The sequence below is a fragment of the Terrapene carolina genome, unplaced genomic scaffold (assembly GCF_002925995.2).
Source record: "Terrapene carolina triunguis isolate 2854851 unplaced genomic scaffold, T_m_triunguis-2.0 Scaffold234, whole genome shotgun sequence".
Taxonomy (NCBI): Eukaryota; Metazoa; Chordata; order Testudines; family Emydidae; genus Terrapene; species Terrapene triunguis.
Genome location: NW_020664585.1, coordinates 11878237 through 11902379, shown reverse-complemented (window position 1 = coordinate 11902379; position 24143 = coordinate 11878237). Strand labels below are relative to the sequence as shown.

General features: G+C 37.1%; 1 protein-coding gene across 5 annotated transcripts in view; it reads left to right on the top strand.

Moving 5' to 3' along the window:
- Positions 1-22509, top strand: part of STX2 (syntaxin 2) — a 37729-nt gene extending 15220 nt beyond the window's left edge. For 2 of the 5 annotated variants that reach the window (XM_024205764.3, XM_024205769.3), the window contains 7 exons: positions 4135-4209; positions 5175-5248; positions 5445-5553; positions 10910-10983; positions 11091-11228; positions 12904-13014; positions 18016-18738. In XM_024205764.3, the coding sequence (XP_024061532.2) occupies positions 4135-4209; positions 5175-5248; positions 5445-5553; positions 10910-10983; positions 11091-11228; positions 12904-13014; positions 18016-18099 (665 nt within the window). In that variant the 3' untranslated portion in view covers positions 18100-18738. Of the gene's footprint in view, positions 1-4134; positions 4210-5174; positions 5249-5444; positions 5554-10909; positions 10984-11090; positions 11229-12903; positions 13015-18015; positions 18739-19573 lie in introns of those variants that run through there. The other 3 variants (XM_024205765.3, XM_024205766.3, XM_024205767.3) reach the window with 3 other exon arrangements.
- The last annotated feature ends 1634 nt before the right edge of the window (positions 22510-24143 follow it).

Below are 24143 nucleotides of genomic sequence, written 5' to 3'. Positions count from 1 at the left end.
TTAGCTTAGAGGCAGTTCTTGCCCCCAAAGAACTTGAACTCTAATTTAAGATGAGTCAACAAATGGGTTTGAACAAACTGTTGGAGTATTTGGAGGCAGGAGGATGCAGGAAACAGTGATAGGTGCACATAATTACATAAACTGGCAATGTACATGGTTGGCAGGCTTCGAGATAAAGACTTTTTAGAAGATATGTAAATAAGATGGGCACAGTTCTTGGATCATACTGAGCTGTATTTGACATAAGAATCAAGTTGGGGAATGGGTGCAAATCTACATTTAAGAGGTGGCAGGGGCCTGAATTAACTCCAGGTTGAATTTAGAACAGTCCCACGGTTGCTCTAAGTTGCACCCAGCTGCATTGTCCCCCTTGATGGCCATTCTGGCAGCTGGGGATCATTGAAGCACTCTGGCCACACTCCTTATCCCAATGGCTGTAGGGGTGGTGTAGGGTTGGATATACCACTCAAGGATTTGCTCTATACTGGCGGAATCCTTAGCTGGCCTCTTAGACCAGCTTTACAGCCCCTTTGCACTGTCAGTAGCCCAAATGGGTCCTACTGGACCTGAGAATCGGCCCAAAATATTCATATTGGTAATCCCTATCTTAAATTTGTTTTGAAGCTTCCTTCAGTAAAGTTTGTAACACTCTTTTTAATGGACGAAAGGATCAGGGATACATAATTTCAGTATCGCTGCCTACATGCATGTTTTGCATTTGTAGTCGTGTACACAAACTACTTTACAGTAGTGAAGAATTACTGTTTTGCCCATTTGTGAATCCTTAATCTTTGAAAACTTTCAGTTTTCAACCTGAATATTTACAATAACATCTGTGTATTTATTGCAAAGAAAATTATACCGCATAAGACACTGCTTTCATTTGAATGGTACTGGTAACATTTACTTTCACTCAATGTTTCTCTCATACACTTACTGCAATTAGTGAAGTGTTATTAATAGCTAGATACTGTTTTTACATTCAGGAGTCAATGTGCGGTCATTGGTGAGAAATAGCCTTTATAATATAAAATTGCCTTCAAAATCAGTGGAAGATGCTGACATAGAGCAAGCATTGAGAAACTAGTTAACTGTAATATTGCATATTTTTTAAAAAGTTGCTTAGTTACAACACAGTTGCCTAAAACATCACTTGTATGCATTCTAGATTTAAAAAAATACAAACACACTTTTCACCGCTTTTTGCAAGTTCAGCATTATTGACCAGAGTTTCCAAAGTGCCTAAGTGACTTAGCACAAGTCCTGCTAACTTTCAGTGGGGCTTGTGCTCTCAAGTAATTTAGGCTTCTTTGGAAATCTCACCCTTTAATGTCTCTAATGGTATTATTCATAAGCTAATTATAGCTGTCTGTGCCAAGATTCACTGTAGAGGCTTAGCTAAATCTCTCCTTATTAGACTGTATACAGTATTCTCTAGTGAAAAATGGGCAGTGCCTGGTACAGTGATGTGATCAGGGGCAAAACAATGAATCAGTGATAGACAGAAGTATAGAATGCACTATTTATAAGGAAAAAAACTATTTGAAAATTTCCCTTGATTAAAAACTCAGTGCACTTTAAGTTGTTGAACGTTAAATTTGGACCAAAAAGTAAATCCTACTTTTTAAAAAAAAAAAAAAATTTTTTTTTTTTTTTTTTAAAAGTAACCTTCTTAATGAACTAGGTTTGAATTGCTGTGACTTGATTTGGTTAGTGAGTTTATTTGTAAAGTATCCCAAGCTTAAAGACCTGCCATGACAAACATAAACATAAAAAACACTAACCTGCTCCTAATGTGAAATCACATAGGCCCTTTAAACATAATGAAACTTACAAGAAGGACTTTGAATTTGGACATCCAGGATCCTTCCTTGTGTGCCTTCCATTGAATCTCAATCCTGTGACATTACAAGTTTGAGCATACATAGCTCTCAGCTTTCTTAGTTATAAAATTACTATTTGACTTATCAGTCTCATTTAAACAAAATTTATCTAAATGTTTATCAACAATACAATTTATTTCTATTATTTGTTTGCCTTGTTGAAATAATTTTAGCTAAGATTATTTTCCCATTTGTCAGCACAAGCAACATTATATGAGAACTCATAATATCCTTACTCCTATGTGGACATTAGTAGATTTAACCTCCTATTAATTTAATTTTGCCATAACATTAGTATTTTGTTTAATTGATGTATGCACTAGTCTTGTGTCACACCCAAGGAATCTCTGCTTTTCTGTGTCTGCCTATGCTAACTGAACTTACTGTGTATGTGCAGATTCGCAAAGGGTTTGTGTTTCCCTTTGATTTTTCCCACAAACTGGTGGCTACCAGCAGCAGTGAATTTGCACAAATGCTGGCCAAAAAAGAATTTAAGAGCAGCTAGCAAAAGAATCAAAACCTAACAGTAACAATTATTTAAGTACATTAAAAATAGGAAGCGGCCAAATAATAAGTGGGGCCACTGGACGATTGAAGTGCTAAAGGAGCACTCAAAGAAGATAAGCCCATTGCAGAGAAGCTAAATGAGTTCTTTGCATCAATGTTCACTGCAGAGGATGTGAGGGAGATTCCCACACCTGAACCATTCTTTTTAGGTGAAAATCTGAGGAACTGCCCCAGATTGAGGTGTCAGTAGAGAAGGTTTTGGAACAAATTAATAAATTAAACAGTAATAAGTCACCAGGACCAGATGGTATTCATCAAAGAGTATTGAAGGAACTCGCATATGAAATTGCAGAACTACTAACTGGTATGTAACCTATCGCTTAAATCAGCTTCTGTACCAGATGACTGCAAGATAGCTAATGTGACAAGCAATTTTTTAAAAAGGCTCTAGAGGCAATCTGGGTAATTACAGTCTGGTAAACCTAATTTGAGGAGCAGGCAAATTAGTTGAAACTATAGTAAAGAACAGAATTATCAGATACATAGATGAACATGATTTGATGGGTAAGAGGCAACACGGCTTTTGTAAAGGGAAATCGTGCCTCACCAATCTGTTAACAAACATGTGGACAGGGTGGTCCAGTAGATATAGTGTACTTGGACTTTCAGAAAGCCTTTGACAAGGTTCCTCACCAAAGGCTCTTAAGCAGAGTAAACAGTCATGGGATAAGAGGGAAGGTCCTCTCATGTATCCGTAACCAGTTAAAAGACAGAAACAAAGGGTAGGAATAAATGGTCAGTTTCAGAATGGAGAGCAATAAATAGAGGTGTGTCCCCCAGAGATCTGTTCTGTGACCAGTGCTGTTCAACATATTCATAAATGATCTGGATAAAGGGACTATGAAGCTTTAATCTTTGCAGTTTTCTTCTATTACAGGCACACAAATTAGTCTACTACCCTCTTGCATATCTAACAGAATGATAAACAAGAAAATAGGAGTGAATGTCAGCATTAAGTAAACATGATTAAATTGATATGAGCAGTGGAAGGAAGCTGAGATACAATAGTGATGAACTCCACATAAATTATATAATCGTCTCTCTTATAGAGCTTATTACTTGAGGATCTCAAAGAACTTAATAAAGGAAAACAAAGTTCTATTTTACAGCTAGGAAAACAAAGCCACAGGGAGATGGGGGAGTGAATTGCTCATGTTCATGTAGCAGAGTGGCAAAGTCAGGCATAGAACACAGATCTCTTGTCTCCCTGTCCATTGCTTTATGCACAGGACTAAGCAGCTGGCATGGTTTCATGTTCTTTTAAAATGATACAATTTTTAGTGAATTCATGCACCGCGCTTTCTCACTAACTTTATTTTACCCAGGTAACTGGAGAGTTAATCAATTTATTGAGATGCATATACATGCTGAAAAGGGGTATTTACATTTTGGGTGCCCTCAACGTAACTTAAAATACACCACAAATACCCTAACTATAGAATAAAATTTAATATAATCCACTACAAGTAAGCCAGGTAATTTAAAGATTCGGGCTGCCCACCCCCTCCAACAATCCTCCACCTGTTTGGTTTTCATCCTTTAATGCTTGTAGTCAATGTTAGGTTGTAAGGTTCTAGAGAAGATAGTTTGGATACCTTCCAAAAGGTATACTTACTTGTCAGTACTGCTTAGAATCAATCACTAATTATTCTAAAAACTATGTTTCACATTCCTTTAAAAAAAGGAACAAAGGAAGAACTCGAGGACCTGAACAAAGAAATCAAGAAAATTGCTAATAAAACTCAAGCTAAGTTAAAGGGTAAGTACAAAAAACCCCCCATGATTTAAATATTATATAGAGCCTTTTATATGTATCTCCAGAACTTTGGAATTTGCCCCTCAATATAATGGTGTCAATATATGTATATACAAATTTGGTTTTCATAGTATCATAGATGTTCCAAACTTTAAGAAAATATAATACACTGTATATATTACAGAAAATCTTGGAACTCAAAATGTTAAAATTAGTTTCACTTATTGTATCAGAAATAATCAAGATATGCTCCTTTATCAGATGAAAGGAAAGAATTGTAGATTAAAAATATTTGCACTGTGTAATGTATTTAATCAACAATTTAAAAATAAGTGGCCATATGTTCAGATGGTACAAACTGACTGGAGCTATGCTAAATTACCCCAGCTGAGAATCTGGCCCAAAATTCATATATCTGCTCCTGAGTACTTTTGAAAATCAGGCCCCTTATTTAGGCAACTGAATAAGTATTTAGGAGTCTTAATTGTTCACCATATGTCAACTCAAACATAACTATGTTGTTTTTTTCTAGTGCCACTAGATTACATTCAGGTCACTTTTCTTCAGTGATAGATTTCTAGGTTTAAGAGTAATATTTAATAAAATTCCTCTGTCCAGCAAACAACATTTATTATTCAAATTGTAGTAGCAACCCCAATTTGTTAGGCTCCTTCCTTCCAAGCACAAAAGATGACATAATACCCATGAACAAACAGATACTTTTAAAATTTTGTTTTTAATTTGACTGTGTAAACAGTTATAGAATGCAAGGTTAAGAATATATCATTAATAGGTTTTCTTTTTATTATGTGGTGAAACTCTTTTTTAAATAGAAACTACCTTTTTGGGGGTAGGAAAAAGGAAAACAATACTAATTGTGATTTATAAAATAGTAAATGTTTGTTAAAACTTTTACTATATGTTGCATTCTTAACACCTTACAGTATGAATTCTTATATTCTTCCTAGCTATTGAACAAAGTTTTGATCAAGATGGGAATGCTAATCGAACATCAGTTGACCTCAGGATACAAAAAACACAGGTATGATCATCAAGTATGCACGAGGAAATCTGAGGATTTTAACAAAATCAACTAAGCTCCAGAAGAGACACAATATTGTGGGGTGGGGAAAGGGAATATTGCTGGAGCGTACATACTATTTTATACTTGGGGGGGGGGGGGCAAGTGCATTTTGTTGTAAAATAATGTACTATATATTTTTACTCCTCAAAACTAGCACTCGGTATTGTCCTGGAAGCTTGTGGAGGTCATGACAGAATACAATACGACCCAGACCCGATTTCGAGAACGCAGCAAAGGACGGATACAGCGACAGTTAGAAATAAGTAAGTGATCTGAATTTTCTTCTGATCTAGGTGGCTGAATTAACTTTTTTAATGGTCTTTGTTTGTTTGTTTTTTATTGACATCTTTTTGTTGCTTTGGTTTATACAGAATTGAAATAGTACCCCCAGTCTTCTAGTTTTATTTTCCTCTATTCAAGTTCTTATTTTGTACCACCAGACAAGGTTTTTTTTCAATAAAATGGCAATGTAGTCCTGCATACTTCTCTGTAGCTGCTCCTTTGGAACTTAACTCTTTAGATGAAAACACAAATAAGCTTCTACTTGTTTGTTTTATGTTACAATTTAACCAGCTATTTATATTATGTGTAACTGTCTAATAGATTCTGATATGGAAGAACTGATCATTCTTCAGGTTAAGGTTAGTTTAAACATTGATTTTGTTCTCAGTAGATACTTCTAGACATCATTGTTCTTTTACTAAAGTTACCTTCATGGTTTCTGAATATACAGTCAAATCAGTGGCAAAAATCCCATTGACTTCAATGAGCCAGAATTTCACTCACTGTAGTGTTGCCAGATTATTACCCAGAAAGATTGTCGACCTGTGCTGTTGAATGTTCTTATACCTCTCCTGCTTCTTAGAATTGTAGCCTGTATTGTACAGCTATACTGAAAGAAGGATAGGAGACACTTGATATGGTTTTAATCAGGCCGCAACTTTATTATTAGATGTCGGGGACAACCGGGCAGATAAGTGTACAGTGCAGGAAACTTCATGTTCATTCAATATCTACCTGGCGGGCTGGTGCCAGCCCCCCTCTTTTTTCCATCCAGGTCCACCAGCCAACCCATTCCTGGGACTTTACTATTCCCCCCACTCTCAAACAAGGATTAAGGTGGCCTATAAGAAAGGGGAGTTGGCTCCCTGCCATACCAGTCATAGGAGCCCCGATTTCCCTTTACCCCCCCAATTCCATTCCTTTAACCAACACCTCCCTTTTTAAGTCCTTTACCAAGCCATTTATCCGGTCACTGTATACCTTCCCTCTGGAGTACTAGCCCTGGACATCCACCTCCACTTGCATAATGAGTTGTGACATAATAGCCTAACACCCTTCCTTCCTCACCATAACAAAGCCCTCCCTGAACCTGCTGCGGGGAAGGTGGAAACCCCCCCCCACTTCACCTAGGCCAATCTGGTGGTGAGGGAAAAATTCCTTCCCAGCCCCCCTAGAAAGGAGTGGCTAGTGCGATGCCCACAGGAGGTCCTGACCGAACCTGGTATTTTGCCACCTCAGTGGGAAGAAGGGTGAGTGGTGCTCTGCCTGGTCTGGGGAAAAGACTTCCTCCGCCAGGCTTGCCCCTTTTGAATTCCCCAGCCTTTCCAGTCCCTGGGTATGTCAGTTTTTTGCCAAGCTGACTCTCACTCCCCCTTTTGCAGCAGCTTCTAAGCCTTGTTCCCCTTCCCTCCCTGGCCCATAAAGCACTATTCCCTCTCCCCCGGCAAACCAGACACTCCTCACTGAAAGGTGCAGTGTGGTCATTTGTGTAAAATAGAAAATACTGGATATCCTCTTGTTGGGGGCGGGAGTTTAAAACTTGAATTTTTTCACTATTTAACAATTAGTGTAATTCATAAAACCATCCATGAATATTTCTGGAGGAAGTGAAATATCACTATTTTGGTAACACTATTTCACTACTAACTTTCCCTTCCTCACTAGTTAGGTACATCTCTTATAATTTAAGGCGGGGATTTTCAAAGAAGCCAAAGGGAATCAGATTACTGAAAGTCACTGGGTTGTGGACTCCCCTTAAGCTTCTTTAAAAATCCCAGCATTAAATGATTCACCCACACAGTGTGTGGCTATGTTGGTAGGGATGCTGCCCAAGTCATTGTATATTTGATCTAAAAGAGTATGAATTGGATAAAACAACCTTCACTGTGTTGTATCCAAACTTATGAATTGAGATGACGTGTTCATGGGAAGTGTAAATCACATCTGAGGTTTGGTTTGTTCTGGTTTGTTCAACTTTGTTTATCATTGCCTAGCTACAATATCGGTTGCTGTAAGTGCATTAAACAGAATGATTAAAGGGATCACTCCTTTCTGGTACCTCCACCTAAGTTAATGGAGGAGCAAAGTTTTCCACATTAGAAAGTAGTGAAATTGTTTCTAGCTGCTTTTTTCTCTATATTCTTAACCAGAACCATGTCAAGTTACAACAAAAATCAAGAACTTATTCTTCAAAGAAATTGCTGAATAAACTTTTTGAGCAGGAATTAACAGATATTTTTGGACAACATCTTAATACAGAGGTTCTTGTGGACTTCCTGCCCATCCATTCATGATTTTACAGACCATCATCTCTCTAGTTTTTGATTGTTACATCCCTATGGCAATTACTTATATGAAAAAGTAATATTAGGAAATTATTTAATGCATTGGTAGCAGTCTGGCTGTATTTGCCTGACCACCCCACCATTTCGCAGGAAATGATCCTGGTGGGAAACATTAAGTCACTGGTTTTCTGGAGCGCACATATGGTGGAGCTGAGCAGTCCTTACAGAGAGGAGCTTAAGAGAGGAGAAGCCAAGCCTGGAAGCATAGCTTGGGCAGGATTTTGTGGAAGTCCTTATGTGACTAAAGCCAAATCCAATAATGGGGTCAGTAAGTTTTGATGCACCACAACTTGTGTGGACTCTGGAGTAAGGCGGAAGAAGCCAGCACCGTATGATCAGCCAGCTATTAGCAAACCACCAAAGTTTGACAGACCAGTCTGTAAATCTCTGTATCCAGGATTGAATCTTTGTGCTATGTGAAATTCCTATTACATTCAATCTGGTAATATATAGATCTAAAAACCAAGAGTCTTTCGTCTGTTAAATTCAAGTTCTAAATAGCACTTCACTCTCTTTCATGATCTGTTCTTATTACCACTAAGAGTATTTGTTACACTTCAACCTGCCTCTAGCACTGAATGATCATAAATGACTACCTCATCCTACACTGAACACCTCCAGATACTGTACAGAAATTGAAAATGATTGTCATTTGGTTTTGCTGCAGTATCCTAAATCATTTAAATCTTTTTCTTGTGAGTTTAACAGGCTGCCACCACTGCATTACTTCATTGTCACTTGTTGCTCTCCACTCAGTGTTTCATACTTGTATTCTTTTAAGTAAAATATTTGTTTTTTTAGTGATGACTGAAGAAATAATTCAAGGCTGAACCAGCCAACAAATGACAATCGTTTGTGGCCAAAATGTGATATGACTGGTGTAGTAATAGCAATGAAAACAAATGATGGTCTTTAAATAAATATCCCTTATGTTTTTCCCTGGCTTTTACTTGTATGTTTACTTTTAACATTTAAGATCTCTGGGAAACTTTGTACTTAAATAACCAGAAGAGACAAATATACTCAAATTATGCCAAATTAAAACTAGGCCATGCTTGAGCACTAGCTAAGCAAGGTCTTCTGGGGGTCCTGTGTCCCATGCAAGTTCTGCATTTCACAGGCTGGTCCTGTATCCCTCTCAGGAATGGTATGCAGTGGGGGGGGGGAAAGATGAACTTCTCAACCCAGAGAGTGAGGAAACGATTTACTACTAGAAATCCTACCCCAAATCTCTTCTGGCAGTGGTACTGCTAAAGGGGGAAACTCAGGCCTTTGTTTTTGGAGGTGTTTTTCCTTGCCCATCTCCTTCCATCAGCTTGGGGTTCTCCATGTTATGATACCAACACTGATTAGGAGGTGTTGCAAAGAGCAGTGGGTCTAGAGAAACAAATCAGAAACTTGCATGTAGCATTAGAAATATGTGCGGGAAGCAATATAAATAAACACAATACATCTGAGTGGAAGGTCTGCAACCCAACTATTCAGTGGGAGGAGCTATGTGGAAAGCAGTAAAACCAAAGAGAGCTAAGGTGAATCTAGGACAGCAAATCTGATCAGCTCTCTACCATATTATATGGGAAAGAGAGGGAAGATCTCATGATGTAGTGGAGAATTAAAACTCTTTGTTGCTGCTCCTTTTGTCGTTGTAGTAACTGAGTCCTTTTGTAACTGAGTTGCTGCTTTCCATTGGCTTCTCCTGCCAAGGTAATGACACTTGATTAATTTTCCTCTCCACTCACCCACAAGCAAAAAATCCTAAAATATCACAAGCTATGGCTACTTTAAATAAAAGTTATTTAAATTATTGTTTCTGACTAAAGTTGAGTCTTTAGCATTTTGTGTGCACTGAAGACTTAAATGAAGCCCTTTGGTTTAGGATTTGGGGCACCCTATCCCAGGTCGGTGGGGCTTGGGCAGCTCAGAGTTGGGTCCCTCGCTCCTGGGGTCATGTAGTAATTTTTGTTGTCAGAAGGGGTTGCAGTGCAATGAAGTTTGAGAACCCGTGTGCTAATGTGAACTGAATCCTGTGTTAAAATAATTTTAATCTCATCTTTGTAATATGTTTTCATTACTTACATAAAGAAAAATTTAGATCCTTATTTTGAAAATAGTTTCCGTAGATACTCATGTGAATTAATATCTTCAGTATAATATAGAAGTTGTACAAACATGAATGTTAAATAGTTTATAATTTTATATTAAAGTAATTTTTCCTATCGTGGTTACTAAAAACATGAAAAATGAATTTCATGATTTTATTTTTTCATTATATTTAACCTTCTATTGTGTGTCTGCAAAAATATTTGATTCTTACAATACTACTTACCATCAACAGCTTGAGGAATAACAGTTTGATTGCACAAAGACAAATTTCTATAGAAAACTGTCTTTAAAACCTCATGTTTCTTAGCTCCCAGTCTCCGCCTTATAGAGACACCACGATAGGGGAATACATTATTATGAAATATAGCTTTCTTAAAAATGGTATTGTTTTGACCATGCAACAATCTAGAATCATTACCTTCAGGAGGTGAGTTTTTTCCCTTCTTTTCTGTCCTGTTACCACAGCTGCAGATATTTTCATGCTACAGAATCTCTCATACATGTGCTTAATGGCTGAGAGACCCCCCCCCGCACTGGCATGAGGTTTGGATGCTAATTGTTATTAAAAACCTGTTACTTGTTGTGGAGTGAAGGTCTGAGTACAGAGTTGTGAGTCATCAACTCCTGAATCCTAATCCTGGATTTAGCACATTCTTCCTGGGATTGTAATATAACTTCATTGCTACCACTTCCCCATAAACACAATGAATACTTGGGTTTGAAAGAGTCAATTAGTTAATGTTTAGTTAACAAATTTTAAGTTGTTTTTGTGTTGTATGTAATTATTGTTCATGGTGAATTCTCAGGCTTCTAGGTATAGCAAAATACCTTTATGTTGAATAGATAAAGTACTATTACTTTATAACCTTAAAATATACTTTCTTCCTAGCTGGAAAAAACACCACTGATGAAGAACTGGAAGAAATGTTAGAAAGTGGTAATCCTTCTATTTTCACTTCTGATGTATGTATTCACAGCCCACTTTATGGCTATCACATATTCTATTTCTTCTATTCAGGAATATGTCAATCACATACTTATTAGTTATTTCCTATTTTCCTCCTTCAAAGATTATATCGGACTCCCAAATTACTAGACAAGCTCTGAATGAAATTGAGTCACGACACAAAGATATTATGAAACTGGAATCCAGTATACGGGCACTACATGACATGTTTATGGACATGGCTATGTTTGTTGAGACTCAGGTAACTGAACCAATTCAAATATTGTATTAGTAATGAAGTGCTTTGCATGTTTTGTAGTTTTCCTGTGAAAACAATACAGGACAGTGACATACTCAAATATCTAGCAATCTTGATAACTGCAACATTTTTAGGTATCATTTTTTATTTAAACGCTGTAATCGCAACCCTGTAAAAACTAAAGGCAAACTACTGAAGATTACACATCAGATGGTGTTTTTTTTTTTTTTTTTTTTTTTAAAGGCTAGAAGGCATCATCTAGTCTGAGCTCCATGTCTGATCACATCTGCTAGGGATAATGAATAACTGCCATTGTGATCCATAAGATATACAAAAATGTGTCAGATGCTAAAGGATGAGATTTTTTGCAGTATATATTTAAGTACAAGTGTAAAACTATTTTTAGTGCTATAGTGTAATTTCCTGATCAGGGCTAAATAATATGGTGGGTGAATACACTGACCTGAATTCAAATCTAGATTTAAATCATAGAGTAAGAGTAAATTAGGCCATAACAGGCAGTTAATATATTGAAAACCAACAGAATTTCTTAGCTGTTGCAGAAGACTAACGTGGTGGTGGGTTAAATGTTGGGTGAGAAGTGTATTGGCAGTGATGGAGAATTGGCATGCTACATACCCATACTTAGTTTTAATTTCCATTCATGTTAATGGGAGCAAAGCCCATAAGTGGGAGGGTGATAGCCAGTGTCCCCACCTCTCAATTTCACAAATGTTATCTTCATAAGGAGGTGGGAAGAAAAGATCATTTAGGGTTAAAAGCAATTAACTCTATTTGCAGATTTATAAAAATATGAAAAATTATATTCAGTTGAACTGTATAAACTCTGTTCTTGGGATTCACTGACTTTTTTTTTAACAGTGAAAATAAACTGTGTTAGATCCAGTGTGAAAGAATTCAGTGGGTAGTATTGTGAATAATCAGCCTATATTTAGCATATCCTTTTTTGGAGGATTTCACATTCTATAAGTCTGATATATTGCCTTGTTGCAAAATGAATAAGTGTTAAAATTACTGGCATGTTATAAACTTGTACAGAAATGAACAAGTTATTTGTGCATCATTTTTAATGCTTTGCTGTTCGCTGCTGCTGATTATTTCTTCTGATGGACAGAAACACAGGTAACAGATCTACTGTAATATTTTCCAGATCTTGCATTTCATTCCCAAAGTTCATTCATCATGACTGAGCTAAAATTCATTATCTACTGGCATTCTAAGTAGTTAGTTTGGAGGAATCCACCTCCTTAAAACCTGTGAATAATTTTGGATGAATATTTTGTAGGTATTCTTGCCGTTTCCATATGCTTCTTCAGATACTTCTGAACTCTTTAGTATGCCAGTTTTAGATTAGCTATTAAAGCATACCTTTCTCTTAGGAATATGCTTTAAATTATCAGTATTTTGTCCCTACCTGCCCTTACCAATATTTTTTCTTTTTAGGTTAAAATGTTTTTCCTATGAGACCTTGCTTCCCATTCCTTTTTTCCATCACATGTGGATGCAAAAATAAAAACTTTAGCCATTAATACATAATTATTTTCCATGTTTAAAATCATTTTGATATGTTGTTTACTCAGGTTCATTATGCAGGGCTCCAGAAAATCCCAGTAGTGGTTTTTAAAAAAAAAAAAAATTTTCTTAATTTTATTTTAAGGGTGAAATGATCAACAGCATAGAAAAGAATGTGATGAATGCATCAGATTATGTAGAACATGCTAAAGAGGAGACAAAAAAAGCAGTTAAATATCAAAGTAAAGCGCGAAGGGTAAGGTTTTTTTCTGGATTTTCGATAACTCAATTGATATGGCGTAACATAAAGGTAGTTTTTACTGTAGTTAATTTCACATGCTGTAACTTGATGTTCTTTGAGTGCTTGCATATGTCCATTCTACTGTGGGTGTGCGTGTGTCCCATGCACCAGTGCTGGAGAGTTTTCCCTAGCAATACTCAGGGGCAGCCCCAACCATTCCCAACCTCCTCGTGCTTCGAAGAAAGAGGTATAAATGATGGAACCACCTCTCCCTGAGTTCCTTCTTGCCATCCATGTCAGTGGTCAGAGCGTTTGTGTTCTGTGGCAAGTTTACAGCTCTGTATTGCCAATCCGTATGCAGTGTTGGTGAGTATGGCTATTCTAACTGGGAGGCAATCTGTTTACCAATAATGTGACAGCGGGTTTGAGAGAACAGGGTTCTTCAGTCCTTTGCTGCTGAGGACTGCGTTGTCTCTCTATCAGCTCTTCAGGCCTCCTTGGACGTGGCAGATTCTGTAGTGAGAGCTATGGTGACAAGTACTCACTGTGTGTCAATGCTCCTGGTTGCAGTCCTCGGGGATCCCTGTGGAGGTGCAACAGACAATTGAGGACCTTCCATTCAAGGAATGTGCCTTGTTCTTACCTAAAACAAAATATTGCACTCCCTGAAGGACTTGAGTGGTTTTGAGGTCCTTGGGTCTCTACAGTTTGGCTGCAAAGCAGACAAAATTACCATCCTCAGTTCCAGCGTAGACAGCAGTATTATCCCTTCTATCAGGCTGACTGCTCTAAGGGAAGGCAAAGAAGGTCACAGAGGAGAAGGCTGTGTCAAGGACAGCATACTGCCAGACCTGGGCCAAACTGATCCTTCTCCTCCCGCATCCATACCCCCTGGACAGAATATCCCATTTCCTACATGCTTGGCAGTCAGTCCATCACCTCAGACAAGTGTGTGTGCGAAGCATGATGGAATCAGGATTATACTCTGCATTTTCTTTCTGTCCACACCACCTCACCCTCCAGTCTCTCTTCAGGGACGCCCTCTCATGAGTCTGTACTAAGGCAAGAAGTGCAGACTCTGTTATTGGGAGCCATAGAAAAGGTTCCCCTTCAATATTTTCTAATACCCACGGCTAGAGAGTGTCTGAGACCCATCCTAGACCTTCGGAACCTGAACAAATATATCAAGAACATGAAGTTCTTCATGGCATTTCCTAGATTCAGGAGAGAGAGCATGCTTCCCTTGATTTACAAGATGCCTACTTCCTGTGGCCAGGATGGATTGTCACATGGAAGTTCTGAGGTTTGTGGCACGGGATGATAATTACCAGTTTCACCAGGCTGCCATTTGGTCTATCATTGGCACAGAGGATCACTTTGCCAAGTGCATCACAGTGATGGCAGCCTACCTCCACCAGAGATACATCCATGTTTATGCTTACCTGGAAGATTGGCTATTTCAGGGTTGCTCTGGACACCAGGTGCAGGCTATAGTCCATCAAACTTTGTTCAATACTCTGGGTCTGAAACTAAGTGAAGAAATGTCCATGTTATTGCCTCTGCAAAGAATAGAGTTCAGAGGAGTGGTCCTGGACTCGACTTCTGCCAGGGCATTTCTGCTTCTTTCCAGATTTCAGACTCTACAAGACCTCTGTGTCCCCCTCAAGGATCATCCACAGACCACAGAGAGAAATTGTTTAAGGCTCCTAGGTCACATGACCAAATGTACATATATTATTCCTAATGCCAGGCTGCATCTCCAAGCATTGTGAACATGGGTCTGATCAGTCTTATCACCCTCAGAGTTATCTAGACAAGCTAGTATGCATTCTGGACATGATAACATCATCTCTTAGCTGGTGGATGAGCCAAGACAATGTGTGCAAGGGAGTCCCTCCCCTCCCCTTCCCCCCGCATTGCTTGACTTTAGTAATGGAAACTTCAGTCATGGGGTGGGGAGCACATCTGGGTGATCTTCAGACTCGGGGTTTGTGGACTATACAGGTTACATATCCTCCTCAAGTTGCAAGCAATATTCCATATGCATCAGCATTTCCTGCCTCACATTCAGGGCAAGACTGTCCAGGTGCTCACCAACACCACCACAGTGGCATTTTATGTGAATAAATGGGTGGCATTAGGTCAGATAGCTTGACTGCCTCTTGGCACAGGCTATGGAATTTCTGCATACAAAGCTCCGTCACTCTCAGGGAATGTTGCCTGACAGAGATTCAAAATAGCTTGGCAGGTTGTCTGAGCAGATCCTTCAACATAGACCATAAATGGTCTCTCAACCCAGCTGTTCTAGTTTGTGTTCTGCATAGGAGGGTTTCTGTTGGCCGATCAGTTTGCAGCCTGGCAAAGCAGAAAATGTCCCTGATTCTGCTTCAGGGTTGGTCAGAGCCCAGAATCAATATCCAACATTTTTCTGTTTTTTCATGGGACAAGGACCATCTGTATGCATATGACAAGGTCATGGCAGAATGATCCTCATAGACTGGAGCTATCTGAGACAGCCATGGTATTCAGACCTACACAACCCATTCACCAACAACCCTTCCTATTACCAATAACCAGAGACCTTGTCACACAGAACCATGGTTTGGTGTTCTATCAAATCCTAGTGCTGCACCTCATGGCATGGTTCATCAATGAATGCACAAGATATTTATTGCTCAGTGGCTGTCCAGAATGTTCTCCTTAACAGCAGGAAACCTTCCACATGAGCGGCTTACCTGAGTAAGTGACAGTTCTCCATCTGGGTGGCCTCCCATAATGCCACTTAGTCAGAAAATGACTCAATTGATTCTAGATTACCTCTCACTTTTTAAGGAGTCAGACCTAGCACACACTCCGTTATGGTGCACATGGCGGCTATCTCAGTATTTCATGCTCAAATTGATGGTAAGACTGTGTTTACTCACTCTGTCACAACAGGTTCCTGAAAGGTTTAGATTATTTCTGCCTGTGGGGATCCAGCACTATCTTGAGATTTGAATTTAGTGTTGTCTGCTCTTATGAACCCTTCTGTTGAACCTTTCGCATCATGCTTACTTCTGCACCTTTCACCAACGGTAGCTTTCTTAATGGCTATTCTCTCCGCTAGGAGCATGAGGAACAGAATGCACTGGTCACTGATCAGTAATATACAGTTGTCTACAAAGACAAAGTTCAGCTACGTTTCTCTCCAAAGTAGTGTGTGATTTCTACCTGAATCAGTCTACATATACTTTCCAGTTTTCTTCCCAAAGCTGCATACTCATAGGGACAAATGAAGACCCACTCTCCTTTCCCAGTGCAGTGAAGTCTACTGTTGCATTCCACTGTGAAGGAACTGAGGGAAACACTGGGCAGTTCTTCCTTTTATACTTCCCACTTAGGAGCAAGAGCAGCTCAGGCATGGGTGTGGCTATCCCTAGTAGTACATCTAAAGCCTCAGCACCAGTATGTGAAGGACATACCCCTCCCCCCCCCATGCTGTGATGGACATATGCAGCACATCTCGAAGAACAACATTTATGAAAAGGTAAATAACCTTTTTTGTTCTACTTGTTTCTATACTGTAAGCATGTGAACATACAAGAAATAACGCTTAGCTTTTTTAGAGTTACTATGTATGGGTCAAATGAAATTGGATTGGAAAATTTATATTCAAATTGTTCATGGTCTCTACGTCCTTAAAAAGTGAAATCAATTTCTTTACCAAATTTCCTCTTCCCGTCTGTTATACACTCCATTTGTTATTACAGGATATAGCTTACCAAATTTGTTCTGAATAGACTTTAATGTGAATTGGAATATTACTTCTGAAGGGTAGAAACTTGTGGGAGGGGAATATATCACAATTCACATGCAGTAAAGATTAACTTTTTTTTCATTAAAGCAAATTATTTCTGAATGCATAAAAACTGTACACCCAAAAGAAGTGTTTAAAATGTGTCACTGGTAAGTAACTTCTATGGCACAAAGTTATTCAGGAGTGAAATATGTTTATAAAGGCTTAGAACCTCTATAATTGAAAGACCTATCTGGACATGTGGTTGTAATAATATATTTAAAATTAATTTAATTTTTCTGCTAACATTGTAAATCTCCTTTAGCAAAGTGGAAATTCCATTCATACTATATTATTTTCAAAGATTCAGTGGCCACAGTTTATCATTGACATGCACTTCTAAAAATGTATGAATCATCATAATTTGATGGGCATCATATATGGTTCAAAGAAACGAAATGATGTGATGTCATTGGAAAGGTTTATTTTTAAAAGCTGCATTTAATTCACTTGCATTGACACTGAAAATGCTTCGTGTTTGAATATGCTTCTTCCCTTCAGCCCCCAAGATGAGTCATTCTGAAGTCAATAATCTACTAAAACAATTGCTTTTTGACCTCTGAACACTAATGGTTTTGCAGTCTAGCATCTGCATTATATTAATATTCTTTTAAAACGGCAATGGAATTTTGTGAGTTATGTAATATAGGGTGTGTGGTAGGGGGTGGCAAGGGAGACTACAGCAAGAATTTTATTTATGTTCTTGGCATGATAAGTAGCTTCAGAGCAGGCAAGTCATATGGAAAGACCTGACTCTAGCTAGAGACTGTAGAATTGTACTTAGATTATTTTAGAGATAAATAATCTTTGGTTTCAAGAGCAAATTATATACAGTCTTTTTGAGGTGTATATATTCTCTGTCCCAGTACCCTCTACATAAACATATTTTTTTTTCAGTATTGGGAACTGTTAATATGTTTAAAATGAGGTAGATATCAGATATGGGAGCCCAAATGTTTCCTTGTAAATGCTGGCAAAAAAGCTAATAACTCTGACATTTGCAATCAACTCTAGCCTCACTAGATTAGAGATCCTTTTAAGAAACCAAGTGGCAGTCAAAAATGGTAGTCAGGACCATTTCAGGCTTCAAAAATTAAGGTGGTTCTAAAAAGATTGAGAATAAATCCAGATCCTGTTTAACACTGTGTTCTGAAACTAATCACCTTGCTTTTCTTTGACAGAAAAAGTGGATAATTGTCATTATATCGCTGGTGTTGGTTGCCTTAATTGCTCTAATTGTTGGTTTGTCAGTTGGTATTCGATGATGCTCGGATAACTTCAGCATGCATATCTCTGCCAATGCGGCAGTAAGTAACTAATCAACTAATTTGCTTCATTGTTGTTTATTTTTGAGAACTCACTACGCAAGCAAGCTATCTTGTACCAACCCTTAACACATATACAGTGTAATACTAATGACCAGGCAGTGGGGATGGACGTGATGAAGTAGTGAATCTTGTCCGTCTCTAATTTCTATAAAAGCCCTAATGTATATTCAAAAGTAGATATCTTTTGAATTATGAAAACTGAGATCTAGTGGTAATTTTATGTAATTTACAGATTTCAACCTCATGATGTAAGATTTTTGAGATTTTAAAAATCAATGGGACAGATCCTCAGCTGGTGTAAATTGTTACAAGCCTGTTAACTTTTACATGGAAAATGTACGCCAGCTGAGGATCTGCCCAAGGTGAGAAATCATTTTCACTTGGAGTTGAACTTTGATCACATAGTGTGTTTACAATTATAAAGAGCTTTCAAGACAGACCCATATTACATAGGCCACTCTGAAGCCAGAGTGTGTGTTGCAACACAAGTGCGTTAAGATTTCCCAATTAGAAACCAGACTTTTTAAATCGTATGCTTTCTAATCAGCTCTTTTATGAGATGGCAATATTTAGAAGTGGCAAGATACTAACTCTAAAATAACAACGCAAATTTGTGTTTTTGAGACTTCTCAGCCTTTTTCTATATTAGCGGAACAAGTTATTGTCATCTACGTAGCAACATTTTCTTCAGTCACAACCTACACTGATGATCTGCAAGAATGAAAAGGTCAATGATTCAGAACTTGAAAGGGAAACTCTATTGTACTTATGTTCTTAGATACTCTGTATACTAAAAGGATGATCATACTGGGTCAGAACAATAGTCTATCTAGCCGGGTATCCTGTCTTCGGACTGTGACCATTGCCAGATGCTTCAGAGAGAATGAACAGAACAGGGCAATTGAGTGATCCATCCTCTGTTGTCCAGTCCAAGCTTTTGGCAGTTGGAGGTTGAGACAGCCATAGTGCGGGGCTGTGTCTTTGACCATCTTGGCTTATAGCCATTGATCAACCTATCCTTCATGAACTTACCTATTCTTTTGTGAACCCAGTTATACTTTTGGCCTTCACAACAGCCCATGGCTACTTCTGTATCTTTAAAACCTGGAAATATTGACATAATTAGAAGCAGCATTCTCTTTCAAACAGCTCATCAGGAATAGTTATTTAAACTATCACTTTTTTAACATGGAGTGTGTTTTTGTTGTTACTAATACAATACCATCTCAATTTGTAGTTTAGTAAATCCTGTCATTTGCATATTAAACCATAGAATCAGGAGCACTTAATCTTGCATTAGCCTATGTGACACATCTAGTCCAATGAACCCATTTTGTTCCTGCAATAATTACTGGTGAGCTATCAAATATGTAATAGTTGCTTATTGATTTTCTTATTACATTCTATTCAGCTCCGTATGTGTTAATAAGAATGAACAACAAGTATCCAAGAAAAGGAGAAGATAAGCAGTTTCTCAAATCTCCAGTTACGACTGCAGACATAAACATGCTTTATCAACTCAGCTTCCATATGTAGCAAACAGTACTTTATCAACAGAAGTTGTTTATGGATTTAAACATGAGTATTCCATGAAATAAAACACATAGGTGTTAGGCAAATATTCAAAAGTTAATTTAAGACTACTGTGATTGACTGCAGTTATATGTACAATTTGGAAGAGAAATACTGGCAATAAGTATGTCATTGTATTGAGGTGCTTTTCAAAAAACTTCAACTACATGTCAACATTTTCTGTCCATATATACTATTTGCTATGGTTCTAGAATGTGCATGTACTACTTAAAATAGATTTAAAATCTGATATGATACATTAATCTGGATTTTTCTTTTTTGCAGAAAATGACATTCATAATTATTTGTGTAACTGTCTTGCTTGTGATCCTTGGAATTATCCTAGCAGCTACATTATCATAGCAAGCACATTCCAAGAGTTTAAGAATCTTCAGGCTCCAAATCACATCTGCAGTGAAACCAAATATCCTAACTTTTTTGTGGTAAAAGATGCCTTACACCATGTTACACATGATGTTCAATGCTGACCTATCATTAGTGATTTAAAGGTGAAAACACAATGGCACCTAATGTTTAATCATATCTGTAAATCAAAGTGTATATGGGAAATCAATTGGATTTTCATCAGAAACCACATGGATCTGTCAGTGTGAAGCCTGCTTTTAATGGTTTTGAATTTAAGTGATTTGGGAATTCCACTTTTTGATATTTCAGTGTTATAAACACAGAATTTAATTAGGGAATTGTGGAACTATTGAGTTTTGGCTATTTGGTATAATTTTTTCACTTCTAATGCAATTTTAATCAAGAATTTTAGTATCACATTTGTGTTCTCTTCTTGTTAACAAAATAATTGATTCTCTGAGCACTGTTTTGTAGGCGATGTAGCCATAACTTTACATAAAACATTTACTGGTTAGTCATCTTGCTCTGTCCAGTTTTTATAGGAAAAAAATTCCCTCTTCAACTAATGCTGCCTCATTTTATTTTAAAAATCAATTTGTGCTTAAAGATATTATACAATTCTTTTTAATTTGAGGGGGAAATCCTGCTTCCAGAAAGCTTGTGAAGCAACCAAATAGCGTTCTGTTAATAGTGACTATAAAATTTGAACTGTTTTTAACCCCCCCCCCCCCCAGTAAAGATTGTTTAGAAGATTGCACTTAAGTCCATTTCTGCTTGTTGCATTATGTTAGAATTCTTAGATTTGGAGGGGGGGGGGGACACTAGTTATTGTGAAGTTTATTGCTCTATTTACTTTATCAGATTTATTGTGCTTAATTGCTTAAAATGTGTGTCTAATCTATATAATCAAGACAGTGGCTGCAATGTTTTCCTGGTATAAAAATGCAATAATGAAGCACAGATATAGTATTTGAACAGTTTGGGAAGATATTTCAAAATAAAATTTGTTGTGCATATGAAACTAAAACTGACAGCAATTTAGCTTTACAACTTTGACCAGATTGGCATAAGCCACATTTCATCTTGTTCCTTATAGAGCAAAAATCAAGACTTAATTTTCAAATGTTTGCAAGTGGTGGTGAGAAATGATAGTAATGAATAGGTTTCCTTAATTGCATTATATTTAGATTTGCTGCTAATACACTGATTTGTTATGAAATTTACTTTTGTGAATTTATGTAACAAGTATGAAGAGTTTAGTAATGGCTATCATAACTGATATATTGCTGCTTGTAAAGTTTTAAACATTTCAAACTTAACCAAAATAGCCTAATTTAATGTTACAGGTTATTTTTGTTCTTGTATCATTTCTGTGTAAAATATTTATAATTTGTATTTTGATTTCTCATTTGAATATGTTCATGTAGATATATTTACACTTAAAGTGAAATAGAAAAAGAAGAAAGGGAGCCTTCTTAAAACATGGCTTACATCTCTTCATTTTTCTGTTTTAAGATGGTTACAAATGTTGTTTTGCTTTAGATAATGTTAAATGTTGCAACTTTTTAGTACTGCAGCTTACTGACTCATTACACATTAAAATGTTCTTGTTTAAAATGTCTGAGAAGCAAGTTATACATTAAAATGTAACTAATTGAAATGCTTAGCAAGATTTACAATGTATGCCATCTGTTGAAGGATATTCCTGCTTGATGCTGTCCAAATATACTGTGAAATTTTCTTCAGATTGTATTTTGCAAATGGTGATCCATGGTGAAAGCACATAGGAACAAATAGGCTTCTTTAGTTGCATTGTGTTTGGGATTGCTGAATAAGATCCTGATTCAGTAATTTTATCCTGAAAACACTTGTTAAAGATTATTCATGGACTCTTACAAATCGGCTATCAAGAAATTTATTGAAATGTTCATCTTAATTAATGAACAAATTTCTTTACCTTTCCTTGAGTTCGGACACCCAGGAGTGACTATGGAAGTCTTTATGCAAAATACTGACAGTTGGTTGACTTGAAATGGTCAGTTCTTAAGTAAAATGTATTTTTATTTAATAGCTTTGTTTTCTAGTATTTAGTAATAAAACTTATTTATAGAAATGTACAGATTATTCTATTTAAGAAAAATATCAGATAGTGCTGTTGATAGAAGTGGATTATCTACATCAACCAAAAAAAAGTGTGTAACTTTTTACACTCATTTGCAAGAGATTCTCCATTCAGAATATAAATTGAAAGGGTCATTTTTTACTACTTTATATTTGTTCATATACTTGCCTCACAATTTTGTTTTTTTTAAAAGAAAAGAAAATACAAGTATATTTCAAATTCCACACAGGTGTACATGCTAACTTCCTTGTCACTTCAGGAGCAAACAACTGGTTTCTAGTTTAATTAATTTAAAAAAAAAAAAAAAAAAACTCTAATTTCCCATTCACTAATAAATTTATCTATGCAAGCATTTCACTTGTGACTACTTTTATGTTGGTGAGTTTATTGTAAATGTTTACACATTCTACTGGAAATACTTCATTGTGGGTGGTATGATTCTCAAAGCAATTGTAAAGTCCCAATAAACAGGTGTATAGGAATGAGCGAGAATAAGCCATAGCATCAAGCACTTCCTTTCAAAAAATCCCTGCTAAGATCCTGAAGTAATACTGCACATACTTATACATATGAGTAACTTTTATACATATGAGTAACTTTAGAAGAGGAAGTAATCCCATTAGCTTTTTTAAAGCTGAAAAACAATTATTTTTATCAAACAAAATCTTGAAGTCAGTCGAGCTACTCATTTTAGCAATGGTACTCCTGTGATTGCAGGTTCAGGTGCTTGGTTTGTTTTTTCAAATTCCTTATAATGTTTACTGTAAACTGAAGTTAGAAATTCCTACAAACTCACAGGAAGGAGGGGGAGTTCCTGAAGGGCTCTGCAGTTTGGTATCAGCCTATTATTATACATGGAATCTTTCACCTCAACACTGCAGGTTTAACGTTATCTTGTGTCTGCTTCTACTGCTTCAACCCAAATAAGAGACTTTGAAGTTCACTCTTGGTAGAATAGGAGGTTGTATAGCTGATTTTGTCTGATTTTTATATACATTTTTAGAAATTAGATTGTACATACTTGGATAGGTGTGGTTCTGTAAACTAAATTTAGCAGTGACCAGAAGGTGTTACCATCCATTCCAAGGGCTGTTCAGTGACCTGCATGAAATTGATTGTTCCTCTCCTCCAGTTCTTAATGGGCAACTATCCACAAACACTAATTTGCACACTTTTTGATCAGTCTGAGTCACATGGACTGGAGGGACATAAAGACAACAGTAGAGGCTTAATCCATGTAGGTCCGAGCTGATGCAATTGATGAGGAAGCTAAGGAAGTGATGACTGATTATAATAGTACTGCATAATGATCAAGTGGGCAGCTCAGAGCTGTCAGTTGGTAATTTTGGCTAAGCACTACAACATGCAAATTCCTTCTGACTTTTTGTAGAGCTATAGTATCTTTAATATGTATGCACAGCAGACAGGGCCTTCTGCTCTCAGATGAAAGACTCCTGTTAACTGCATGGAATTTATTTGTTTGTATTACTATAGCACCTCGGATGCCCAGTCATGGGTCAGGGACTTGATGTAACTTAGATGAATGATGTTCAACCTTGCTGGGATCTGTAGCTCGGCTTCCAGATAGCCTTTGTCATTTCAGATCACTAAGGGTCAGATTCTGATGCACTTAATCTGATTGAACAATGTTTAATCTATGAAAACATCACATTGAGTTCCATGGGATGTCCAGCAGACAAAGGTACTATTATATGCAACATGAGTAAAGGTATCTCACTCTGGCCATAAATCACACTATCAGTTAGGGCTGTTAAACTAGCAGGTGTTGTGGGTGCTAAGTTCCCTAGTTAGAAAAGCACAAACTCTGTGGCTTGAAATACTTCTCTTATGTGAGGTTCTTCAGAGGAACAGTTTCATTATGCTTACAAACAGGAACTGGGGCACAGAGATCAAGGTCAAA